General features: G+C 40.3%; 1 protein-coding gene across 2 annotated transcripts in view; it reads left to right on the forward strand.

Moving 5' to 3' along the window:
- Positions 1-213: 213 nt before the first annotated feature.
- LIN52 (lin-52 DREAM MuvB core complex component) overlaps positions 214-12,822 on the forward strand; it is a 140,669-nt gene continuing 128,060 nt past the window's right edge. Inside the window, exons 1-3 of one of the 2 annotated variants that reach the window (XM_004371034.2) lie at positions 214-413; positions 8,244-8,318; positions 9,811-9,848. In XM_004371034.2, the coding sequence (XP_004371091.1) occupies positions 383-413; positions 8,244-8,318; positions 9,811-9,848 (144 nt within the window). In that variant the 5' untranslated portion in view covers positions 214-382. The remainder of the gene's footprint in view (positions 414-8,243; positions 8,319-9,810; positions 9,849-12,822) is intronic. The other variant, XM_023726385.1, reaches the window with a different exon arrangement.

Here is a 12,822-nt window from a genome sequence, read left to right on the forward strand (position 1 = left end):
CAGAAGCGAAAGCGCTCTCCTCCCCTCCCACCTCAGCGAATTCTGTTGGCGGATGGAGGGAAGACGCCCCTGACTTGGGTACTCTATATTGAACACACGGGAAGACGCCCCCTAATCCGGAACCCCGATTGGCCACAGGCACGACCACGGTCCCACCCACTTACTGAGGAAGGTAAATAAGACCTTCCAAGAATTTCGCAGTCGCCCCACCTCAACAACTGCGCTAGGGGGCGTGGCTAGAACTAGGGGGCGGAGCTAGGCAAAGATTGCCCTATGGGGCGGGGAAACAAGACCGGGCTGAGAGTTGGGGATAGGGTTCCCCTTTGGGGGCGGGGCTTATGGATTCCTGCTTTCCCGCCGACGGTTGGCCACGTCACGTGACATGGGTTGGAAGATGGCGTCTCCCATAGACGGTAAGAGCCGGCTTAGATTCTTCGCCTGCTACCTCATTTGCTTCTGAGAACTTGCACTTTCCGTCTTCCCCTCCTTTCCTAAAGCCCCTCTCTTTTCTTGGGCCCCTCTCTTTTCCTTTCCACTTCTTTTCCTTGGGATGCGTCCCTTCAGCTCACGGGTTCTTCACAGAGGCTCCGGAGGTGCCAGTTCCCCCGCTGTGTACCAGGCTGGTGGAGGAGGGCACCTGCGAGGGACTCGGTTCGGGCAAAAGGGCGGGGTCGCCCTGGTCCTCCCTTAGCTCTTTTTGGGTGAGGCTGAGAGCCGAGGAGGAGAGGTGCTTTCTACTGTGGATTTCTCTTTCTCGGGGCGCCCCATTGAAGGGTCAGTTCTCTTCTCATTGAGCTTCCCGAACGATTCTTGAAGCCGTAGCTGGAGTTGGTAGCTGACCTCATCCCGGGACTGAGCCGCAAGAGAAACGTGATTCTCTTCCGTTCCCTCAGATTGGGACAGTTGCCCCGGTAGCAAGAAAAGCAGGCGACCTTCTTGGCCCCTCGCCATTAAAGTCCTGAGAATGTGAACTGAGCTGTTTGGTGTGGTCTTGCTCACGTCGCAGCCTCTCTTGCTTCTGCTGTATTTCCTCACGCCAAGTTAATGAACAGTTGTTTTTGCTTATGTGTTGTCTAAGATACAGGTCATCTCAGGTAGCAATTATGTGGTTTTGGTATACCCACATGCTTTTGCGTTGGTTCTGCTTTAGAGAGTTAGGATCTTGCAGTGATTTGTGTTGTTACAGTTGTTGAAAATATACGCAGCAAACCATGCACTAATTCAGCAGTTTCTCCACGGGCAATTCAGTTGTGCAACCATTCTCACCCTCCTTTTCCGAATTGTCCCCCCTCCATTAACATAAACTCACGTTCTTGCAGAGATTTTAACTCACTTCATTTTTGCTTCTACCGCCGATTTCATTGAGATGTAAATTTTCCCTCTAGCACAAACACATTGTGTGGAAGGAATCTTGAAAGTTCATGATTTCAGAAATGAGAAAATTGAGGCCAGGAGAGAGTATATCTGGTACCTACAATATGAAAGGCACAATGCTAGGTACTTTGGGAGACAAAAAGATAAATGAAACATGTAAACATTTTTTCAGTTTCAGGGGTCATCGTAGATGTCGCTTCCCAGAGAGGCTTTCCCAGACCGCAGTATCTAGAGTTGCCTCTCCACCATTATTCACGCTCAGTATACTTTATCCTTCACTGTCAGCGTGGTAACTCGGTTAATGTGCCCCTCTCCCGCTGGATTATAAATGTCAACTCAATTTTATTCACAGTTGTAGCCCAGGGTTTTTAGCACAGTGCTTGGCAATCAGTAAGCCTTCAATTGATATTTATTGAAAGAATGATTAGATGTATGCATAAATAATACATTACCTGGTGGAAAGTCTTTAAGTTTTTGAGCACAGGTACATATTGTATAAGAAATTACGAGTCAGAAGAAATTCTCTTGCCTGGATGCGCTTTTGCTAAAATGTCTTTCTCTTCCCAGAAAGAAGAGGCATTTAAAAAGTCAGCCAAGTGATAGAAGTAGAGATAATTGCTATTAAAATTTTTAGTTTATTATTATTTTGTTTTTATGAGTTTTGGAGATTCTAGAGCTGTGTCCCATGTTTGATTTTTCCCTATCTTCTCTCAATTTTTTTCCTTCTTAGGCTGAGAAGAGTATTTGAAATATTTTTTTTTCCTTTGGTCATCTAGTCATCTCTGTGGTTACTTGATTTTTAAAAGTTTCCATTCTGATTTCTTACAGAATTCCGCCTTTTTCCACTCTTCTTTTTAATCTTACAGAATCAAGTTGAGCACTTTGAAGTTAAAGTCTGCTTCTAAATAAGCATCGCATCTAAAATATCCAACTGCCTAGCTCTCTCGTTTCTATTTTTAGTGCTCCACCTGTCTCTGTCTTTAAAATTTAATTCAGATAATGTTGATTTGAAAATAAGTTTGTTCTGTTTAATCTTTTGTCTTTTTAAATGATAAATTTGCTGAGTCTTTGAAAAGAAAATTGAAATCCAAATAAAGCCATTTAATTACTTATTATGAAAATAAGAGTCACAGCAGAGTCTGAGTAATGCCACAGATTGTGGTGTCATAAAGCCACCTTTGATTATTGGAACCCACCACCAATAAGTTTATTTTTATTGTGGTTGACCTTCCCATTAATAACAGTTTTGGGAACTTGAAAGTTAGCATTTTGTGTTACACACAGCTTTTTTTTTTTTTTTTAAAACCACTTCTGTATGCTTTAGTTAAGGCCATTCATTACAGTTGAGTTCTTTACCAGTTAGAATACCATCAGAAATTCCCTGAAAATATTTGGTTTAGAGAAAAGTACATGTTGAAAAATTTTATGTGTGTGTGTATGTGTGTATATACATACGTATGTTGTTGTTAGGTGCCATCAAGTTGGTTTCGACTCATAGCGACACTATGTACAATAGAACAAAACACCGCCAGTCCTATGCCATTCTCACAGTCATTGCTATTTTTGAGCCCATTGTTGCAGCTACTGTGTCAGTCTATCTCCTTGAGGGTCTTCCTCTTTTTCACTAACCCTCAACTTTACCAAGCCTGATGTCCTTCTCCAGGAACAGGTCTCTCCTGATAACATGTCCAGACTATGTGAGACGAAGTCTCTCCATCCTTGCTTCTAAGAAGCATTCTGGCTGTACTTCTTCCAAGACAGATTTGTTTGTTCTTCTGGCAGTCCGTGGTATTGTCACCAACACCATAATTCAAATGCATCCATTCTTTAGTCTTCCTTAGTCATTGTCCAGCTTTAACATACATATGTTAGGTGTTGTCGAGTAGGTTCCGACCATATGTACAACAGAACAAAGCACTCCCAGGTCCTGCACCATCCTCACAATCATGCATATGAGGTGATTGAAAATACCATGGCTTGGGTCAGGTGCGCACCTTTGTCCTGAAAGCGACATCTTTGCTTTTCAACACTTTAAAGAGGTCTTTTGCAGCAGATTTGCCCAATGCAAGACATCGTTTGATTTCTTGACTGCTGCCTCATGGGAGTTGATTGTGGATCCACATAAAATGAAATCCTTGACAATGTCAATCTTGTCTCCGTTTATCATGATGTTGCTTATTGGTCCATTTGTGAGGATTTTTCTTTTCTTTACGTTGAGGTGTAATCCATACTGAAGGCTGTGGTCTTTGATCTTCATCAGTAAGTGCTTCAAGTCCTCTTTACATTCAGCAAACCAGGTTCTGTCATCTGCATATCACAGGTTGTGAATGAGTCTTCCTCCAATCCTGATGCCACTTTCTTCATATAGTCTAGCTTCTCAGATTCTTTGCTCAGCATACAGATTGAATAAATATGGCGAAAGGATACAACCCTGACACACACCTTTCCTGATTTTAAACCACACAGTATCGCCTTGTTCTGTTCAGACAACTGCCTATATTTTATGGTCTAGGTTCTGAATGAACAGTTAAGTGCTCTGGAATTCCTATTCTTCCCATTGGTATCCATAATTTGTTATGATCTACACAGTCGAATGCCTTTGCATAATCAATAAAACATAGGTAAAGACCTTCCTGGTATTCTCTGCTTTCAGCCAAGATCCATCTGACATCAGCAAGGATAACCTTATTCCATGCCCTCTTCTGAATCTGGCTTGAATTTCTGGCAGTTCCCTGTCAGTGTACTCCTGCAACCATTTTTGAGTTATCTTCTGTAAAATTTTACTTATGTGTGATATTAATGATGTTGTTTGATAATTTTCCCATTCTGTTGGGTCACCCTTCTTTGTCTGCTTTTTGCTTCAGCTCTTGGATAATTCTGAGTTTTAGAGATTTGAATTCCCTATCAGGCAGTTCTAGTGCCTTTTCTTCTACTGGAAGGTCATCTGGTGTAGTCCAAGATGGTGGATCCATGCTGCGGTAGCTGATAGGGGACCTCTGCATGTATCTCTCCTCACAATCGGTTCTAAGTCAGTTTCTTATTCCATTCGGTGCTTGGCTGAGTTCTTTATCTCTTCATTTAATGCTTAGGGTTTCAAGATTGATGTGTGAATCTGTTTGACTTAGTTTTTTGGATCTTTGCTGTGGAGGAACGGCATGGTGCTTCTGACTATAGCACCATGTTGCCCCAGCTCTAGGGTTACCTTTCTTTGGAATGGACGTGAATGTGGATCTCTTCCAGTCAGTTGGCCAGGCAGTTGTTTTCCAAATTTGTTGGCATGGATGAGTGAGCACATCCAGCATTGCATCTGTTTGTTGAAACATCTCAGTTGGTGTTCTGTCAATTCCTAGAGCATTTTTTTTTTGTCAGTGCCTTCAATGCAGCTTGAACTTCTTCCTTTAGTACCATCTATTCTTGATCATATACTACCTCCTGAAATGATTGAACGTCAATCAATTCTTTTTGATACAGTGACTGTGTATTCTTTCCATCTTCTTTTGATGCTTTCTGTGTTGTTCAATAATTTACCCATAAAACCAAAACTAAACCCGTTGCTGTCAAGTTGATTCTGACTCGTAATGACCCTATAGGACAGAGTAGAACTGCCCCATTGAGTTTCCAAGGAGTGGCTGGTGTATTTGAACTGCCAACCTTTTGGTTAGCAGCCAAGCTCTTAACCACCATGCCACCAGGGCTCCCTTTTGCCCATAGAATCTTCAGTATTGCAACTCAAGGCTTGAGTTTTTTCTTCAGTTCTTTTAGCTTGAGAAATGCCAAATATATTCTTCCCTTTTGGTTTTCTAACACCAGGTCTTTGCACATTTCTTTATAAGGCTTTACTTTGTCTTCTCGAGCCACCCTTTGAAATCGTCTGTTCAACTCTTGCTTCATCATTTCTGCTATTCACTTTAGCTACTCTACATTCAAGAGCAAGTTTCAGAGTCTTTTCTGACATTTATTTTGGTCTTTTCTTTCCTTCCTGTCTTCTTAATGACCGTTTGCTTTCTTCATGTATGGTGTCCTTGATGTTATCTCACAACTCATCTGATCTTCGGTCATTAGCGTTTGTCTTAGTTACCTAGTGCTGCTATAACAGAAATACCACAAGTGGATGATTTTAATAAACAGATTTTTATTCTCTCACTGTCTAGTAGGCCAGAAGTCCGAATTCAGGGTGCAAGCTTCAGGCAAAGGCTTTCTCTTTCTGTCGGCTCTGGAGGAAGGTCCTTGTCATCAACCTTCCCCCGGTCTATAAGCTTCTCTGCATAGGAACCTTGGGTCCAAAGGACATGCTCTGCTCCTGGCCCTGCTTTCTTGGTGGTATGAAGTCCCCATGTCTCTCTGCTTGCTTCTCTCTTTTATATCTCAAAAGAGATTGGCTCAAGACATAATCTAATCTTATAGATTGAGTCCTGCCTCATTAGCATAACTGCCACTAATCCTATCTCATCACCATCATAGAGATAGTATTTACAACACATAGGAAGATCATGTCAGATGACAAAATGGTGGACAATCACACAATGCTGGGAATCATGACGTAGCCAATTGATACAGATGTTTTTGGGGGACACAATTCAATCCATGACAGTGTTCAGTGTGTCAAATTTGTTTTTGAGATGGTCTCTAAACTCAGGTGGGATATACTCAAGGTCATACTTAGGCTCTCATGGACTTGTTTTAATTTTCTTTGTCTTCAGCTTGGACTCGCATATGAGCTCTTGATGGTCTATTCTGCAGTTGGCACCTGGCCTTGTTCTGAGTGATAATGAGCTTCTCCAGTGTCCCTTTCCACGTGGTCGATTTGATTCCTGTGTATTCCATGTGGCGAGGTTCACATGTATAGTCGCTGTTTATGTTGGTGAAAACAGATATTTGCAATGAATAAGTCGCTGGTCTTGCAAAATTCTCTCATGCGAACTCCAGAGTCGTTTCTATCACCAAGGCCATATTTTCCAACTACTGATCCTTCTTTTTCTTTTCCAACTTTTACATTCCAATCACCATTAATTACCAGTGCATCTTGATTGCATGTTTGATTAATCTCAGCCTACAGAAATTGGTGAAAATCTTTAGTTTCTTCATCTTTGACATTAGTGGTTGGTGCGTAAATTTGAATAATAATCAATATGTTAACTGGTCTTCCTTGTAGGAGATGAGTGAGTCTATAGGGTTTTTTTTTTTTTCAGATTTCCAAAGATATGACTTACCCAGAAAATGCTAAGGATCACTGTTTATAGCATTAAATGAACTACTTTTTGCAACTAGTTAGCATACTGAGCACACTATAAATACCCAACAAATGTTACCTATAGTTGTTGTTAATATTGAGCACCTAATGTTTATCAGGGGTAGAGTGGAGGGGAGATAGTATCAAAGAATTAGGCAGGGACTGGATCATGTAGGATTTTATAAGGCATGGTAAACTCCACAGATTTAGCTGGGAAGAAGTCCTTAAGCTAGAAGAAATTCTTTAAGCTGGAGAGTGACATGAACTGATTGGCATTTAAAAAAAAAAACAAAAAAACAGTTCTGACTATTTTGTGGAGAATAGATTTGGGAGTGGGGAGGGTGAGAATAGAAGTGGGGAGACCTGTTTTAGAGGCTATTGGTATAGTCCAAGAGAGAAGTGATGGTCCCTTGGACTAATATGGTTTCAGGATGTATTTTGGAGATAGAAACTACTGGATTTACTGATGGATTGGTTGTGGGATGGTGAAGGAAAGAGGCATGAAGGATGACGTCTAGGTTTTTGGTTTGAGAATTGGGGTTCATGGTGGTGTTATTTCTTGAGATGGAGAAGACTAGGAGAGAGTATGGTTTTGAACATATTAGGTTTAAGGGGTTTTTCACACATGCAAATGGAGAGAGATAGCTAGTAGCCACTTGAATATATAATTCTAAAGTTCAGAGGAAGAAAAATTTGGGATGGAAATATAAATATGGAGTCATTGGCATGCAGATGATGGTAAAGGCTGTGGGACTAGATGAGATCCCCTTAGCAGGCTTGAGGCAGAGAGTGGAGTGAGCTAAATGGGGCCTGGACAGAGGAGGATACTGAAGAAGGAAGAGTCAGTGAGAGAGGAGAAAAACCAGCAGAGTAGTTTCATAGAAGCTGGGAATGGAGTGTTTCAGGGAGAGTGGTCAGTGTGTGTATGCTGCAAAGAGGTCATATAGGAGAACAGATAAATGAATGGCACCTGGATTTAGCAACACAGGTCATAGATGACCTTGACAAGAGCAGTTTCTGTGTATGTAAGGACAGAAGCCTAATTATTGTAGGTTAAGGAGAGAGTGTGGAGGTGAAGTGGAGACAAAGGGATAGACGAAAGCTTTTGTCGTGATGGGTATGTGGAGGAGGTCATGAGGTCAAGGGAGAGTTGTTTTAAAGAAAGAAAACTCTAGAGCAGGCTTGCTTGCTGTTGAGTATGAGCTAGTAGAGAAGGTAGAAACTGATGGTGCAAGAGAGAGTCGATTATTCAAGATGACCTTCTTGACAAAACAGGAGAAGATGGCATGAGAGTCCTAGCAGAGGAGTTTGTCTTTCCTGGGGGCAGTGACAATTGATTGTAACTGGAGGAAAGGCCAAGAGTTAGAATGAGAATGTAGGTGGGTTTGTTGATACTCATTTCTGTTTCACACCGGTAAAATATTACTCCATTTCAAAGACTGAAAAAATGAGGTTTGAGGAGGGGAATGCTTTATTTGTGTTACATCATGGCTCGGTAGCATCAGTAATTATAGAACTCAAATTTCTACACCTCCAGGTTAGTGTTCTGGTTTGTTATGTTCTTTTGCAAGTGAAATGTCATAAAATACAAATGAATGTGTTTTGTGTCTTCTTGGCTCATTTGAATGTTTTGTTTTAGGGACGGATCTGGAAGCATCTTTGCTAAGTTTTGAAAAACTTGACCGTGCCTCACCAGACCTTTGGCCTGAACAGTGTAAGTTTTTGGTTTGTTTACATCAGAATCAACACTGGAGAACCAGTGCTCCTTTGAGGGAGATATTGAAGAATTCTGAATTCTGTGGTCCAATGTTAAGAATATTTGTTTGGTGGTTTAATTTTTTCAGAACACGTTATGACTCAGGAAATGATAGGAAGCCTTTAAAAAAACTATTATTTTTTAAAATTTTGCTGTATACAGATAAGCAAATAAATATATTTTAAAGTATGTGGATAGTTTGGTATGATGATGAGGTCATATGTACATGATCTGAAGCTTAACTTATTCCACCTAGTAATTTATTAATGGAGCTTTTCATGTTGGTATATATATAGATATAAGGATCCCTGGTGGTGCAATGGTTAAGTGCTTGACTGCTAACCAAGAGGTTGGGGATTTGAACCTATCCAGTGGTTCTGCAGGAGAAAGACCTGGCGATCTGCTCCCATAAAGATTACAGCCTAGAAAACTCTATGGGGCAGTTCTACTCTGTCACATGGGGTTGCTGTGAGTCGAAATTGACTTGACATCCAACAACAACATATATAGATCTACTTCATTCTTTTAAGTGGTTACATAGTCAAGTTGATTCCAACTCATAGTGATCCTGTAGTCGGAATGAGTCAGACTCGACTTGAAAGGTCCACAGTTGGAAACCACGGCAGTTCCACGGGAGAAAGATGTGGCAGTCTGCTTCCATAGAGATTTACAGCCTTGGAGACCCTGGGGGGTGGCTATGAGTCAGAATCAACTCAGCAGCAGTGGGTAGATATGTAACCATTTAAAAGAATGAAGTAGATCTATATAGTTGTGTTTTGTTGTATAGATGAACCATAGTTTATGTATTCATATTCTATTTGCAAACCTAAGTTATACCCAGTTTTTATTTTACAAGCAATTTAACAGTGAATATTCTTGCACATATCTTTGTGCACATGGAAGAAAATGACTGTGTATGAGTGTTCATTTCGTCACAAACTCACCAATATTGGATGTTACTGATTTTTATTATGTGTTTTAGTTTGCATTTCTTTATAAGTAAGATTGAATATTATTTCATTTTTAAGTGTCTGATTTTTATTTTTCTGCTCTTTAATGTGATTATTCCTGTGAAACATTTATATAAATAATTGGATTGAAAGAACAGCATACCTAAAAAGGAAATTTGATCCAAACTTTCTGGTAAGAGATATTGTATCTCCCACCCTCCCATCTGGCTAACTCCTGGTCCTTTAAGGTTCAAATGAAGCATCTTTTCCTCTGAGAAGCTTTTCCTGCATTTTTGGTCTGATTTAGGTTTCCACTGTTTGTCCTCCCATAGCGCCCAGTCTCTTTCTTAGAGCTTAAGCAATATTATTGATTTATTCTCTCTCCTCTTCCAGACTCTAAGCTCCTTGAGGGCAAGGCTGTTTTCTTATTATTTGAATCCTCTATGCTTAAGGCACTCAAATATTTATTCAATGAATGATTTTTTTTTCTTTCTTTTTAGTACCAGGTGTTGCTGAATTTGCAGCTTCCTTCAAAAGTGTAAGTAATATCTTGCTTACCTAATGAAGGTTATCCAAAGGTTTGCTCCTGGTTAAAAGCTCAAATCTCTTATTTCTTTATTTTCAAGGATAATATCATAGCCTTCAAATCATTTTATAACAGCAGCCCTGGAAATCTGTTTACATTAATCATCATGTTAATTGACGGTACTTTCTTCCTCTGTCCAAATGCTCTATTTTGGCATTTTGACCTTTGTCTGTTAACCGCTTTTTCTCAGCTTCAAAGCTTTTAAGGTAAGGCAGTTGAGATATTGAATGTAACACCAGTATTCTTTTTGCCCAAATTTTAATTTTGAAGCTCTTTTATGTGACACGTTATGACCTTAATTTACACTTCCTCAGAGGATATTGAAATTTCTCAGTGGTCCGATGGGAACCTGAAGGAAGACATCTATTAGAACCACAGACTTTTTCATTTCCAGGGCAGCAGGCATTGTGCTAGATGTTGTAAATATGTTCTTTTGTATCTTCTCACAACCAGGAGAAAGTAATGATGATATTAGCTAGCACTTAACATAATGTTTACCATGTGCCAGGTACTATTCTAAGCACTTTAGATATATTTAGATTATTTAATCTTCACAAAACCATAAGATATACATACTATGATCATTCCTTGTTTTACAGACAAGGAAATAGGCACAGAGAGGTTAAGTAAATTGCACTAAGTTATAGGCTTTGAACCCATCAGTCTAATTACTAGAGTCCATACTCTTAACGGAGCTCTGGTGGTGCAGTGGTTAAGAACTCAGCTGCTAAACAAAAGGTCAGCAGTTCATATCCACCAGCTGCTCTTTGGAAACCCTGTGGGGCAGTTCTACTGTGTCCTATAGGGTTGCTATGAGTCAGAATCGACTCAACGGCAATAGGTTGGTTTTTGTTGGTTCTACTCTTAACATCCCCCCCACGTGTCGGTCAGTTTGTCGTACTGTGGGGGCTAGCGTGTTGCTGTGATGCTGGGAGCTATGCCACCGATATTCAGATACCAGCAACGTCACCCATGGGGGACAAATTTCGGCTGAACTTCCAGGACAGATTAGGAAGAAGGACCCGGCAGTCTACTTCTGAAGAGAATTAGCCAATGAAAACTTTATGAATGGCAGCAGAACATTGTCTGATATAGTGCCAGAAGATAAGCCCCCTAGGTTGGAAGGCACTCAAAAGACGACTGGGGAAGAGCTGCCTCCTCAAAGTAGAGTCAACCTTAATGATGTGGATGGAGTCAAGCTTTCGGGACCTTCATTTGCTGATGTGGCATGACTCAAAATGAAAAGAAACAGCTGCAAACATCCATTAATAATTGGAACATGGAATGTACGAAGTATGAATCTAGGAAAATTGGAAATCGTCAAAAATGAAATGGAATGCATGAACAGTGATATCCTAGGCATTAGTGAGCTGAAATGGACTGGTATTGGCCATTCTGAATTGGACAAGCATATGGTCTACTATGCTGGGAATGACAACTTGAAGACGAATGGCGTTGCGTTCATCTTCAAAAAGAACATTTCAAGATCTATCCTTAAGTACAGTGTTGTCAGTGATAGGATAATATCCATACGCCTACAAGGAAGACCAGTTAATATGACTATTATTCAAATTTACGCACCAACCACTAAGGCCAAAAATGAAGAAATTGAAGATTTTTACCAGCTTCTGCAGTCTGAAATTGATGGAACATGCAATCAGGATGCATTGATAATTACCGATGATTGGAATGCAAAAGTTGAAAACAAAGAAGGATCGGTAGTTGGAAAATATGGCCTTCATGATAGAAACAATGCTGGAAATCACACGATAGAATTTTGCACAACCAACGACTTCTTCATTGCAAATACCTTTTTTCACCAATATAAACAGCGACTAGACACATGGAGCTTGCCAGATGGAATACACAGGAATCAAATTAGCTACATCTGTGGAAAGAGATGATGGAAAAGCTCAATATCATCAGTCAGAACAAGGCCAGGGGTCAAATGCGGAACAGACCATCAGTTGCTCATATGCAAGTTCGAGATGAAGTTGAAGAAAATTAGAGCAAGTCCACGAGAGCCAAATTATGACCTTGAGTATATCTCACTTCAATTTAGAGACCATCTCGAGAATAGATTTGACCCACTGAACGTTAATAACTGAAGACCAGATGAGTTGTGGAATGACATCAAGGACATCATACCTGAAGAAAGCAAGAAGTCATTAAAAAGACAGGAAAGAAAGAAAAAACCAAAGTGGATGTCAGAAGAGACTCTGAAACTTGCTCTTGAATGTTGAGTAGCTAAAGCAAAAGGAAAAAATGATGAAGTAAAAGAACTGAACAGAAGATTTCAAAGGGTGGCTCGAGAAGACAAAGTAAAGTATTATAATGACATGTGCAAAGAGCTGGAGATAGAAAACCAAAAGAGAAGAACATGCTCAGCATTTCTCAAGCTGAAAAAACTGAAGAAAAAATTCAAGCCTCGAGTTGCAATATTAAAGGATTTTATGGGGAAAATACTAAACGATGCAGGAAGCATAAAAAGAAGATGGAAGGAATACGCAGAGTCATTATACCAAAAAGAATTGGTCACCGTTCAACCATTTCAGGAGGCAGCATATAATCAGGAACCGATGGTACTGAAGGAGGAAGTCCAAGCTGCACTGAAGGCGTTGGCGAAAAACAAGGCTCCAGGAATTGATGGAATATCAATTGAGATGTTTCAATAAACAAATGCAGCACTGGAGGTGCTCACTTGTCTATGCCAAGAAATTTGGAAGACAGCTTCCTGGCCAACTGACTGAAAGAGACCCATATTTATGCCTATTCCCAAGAAAGGTGATCCAACCGAATGCAGAAATTATAGAACAGTATCATTATTACACACAAGTAAAATTTTGCTGAAGATCTTTCAAAAGTGGCTCCAGCAGTATATTGACAGGGAACTGCCAGAAATTCAGGCCGGATTCAGAAGAGGACG

This window comes from Trichechus manatus, unplaced genomic scaffold, assembly GCF_000243295.1.
Source record: "Trichechus manatus latirostris isolate Lorelei unplaced genomic scaffold, TriManLat1.0 scaffold00010, whole genome shotgun sequence".
NCBI classification, from domain to species: Eukaryota; Metazoa; Chordata; class Mammalia; order Sirenia; family Trichechidae; genus Trichechus; species Trichechus manatus.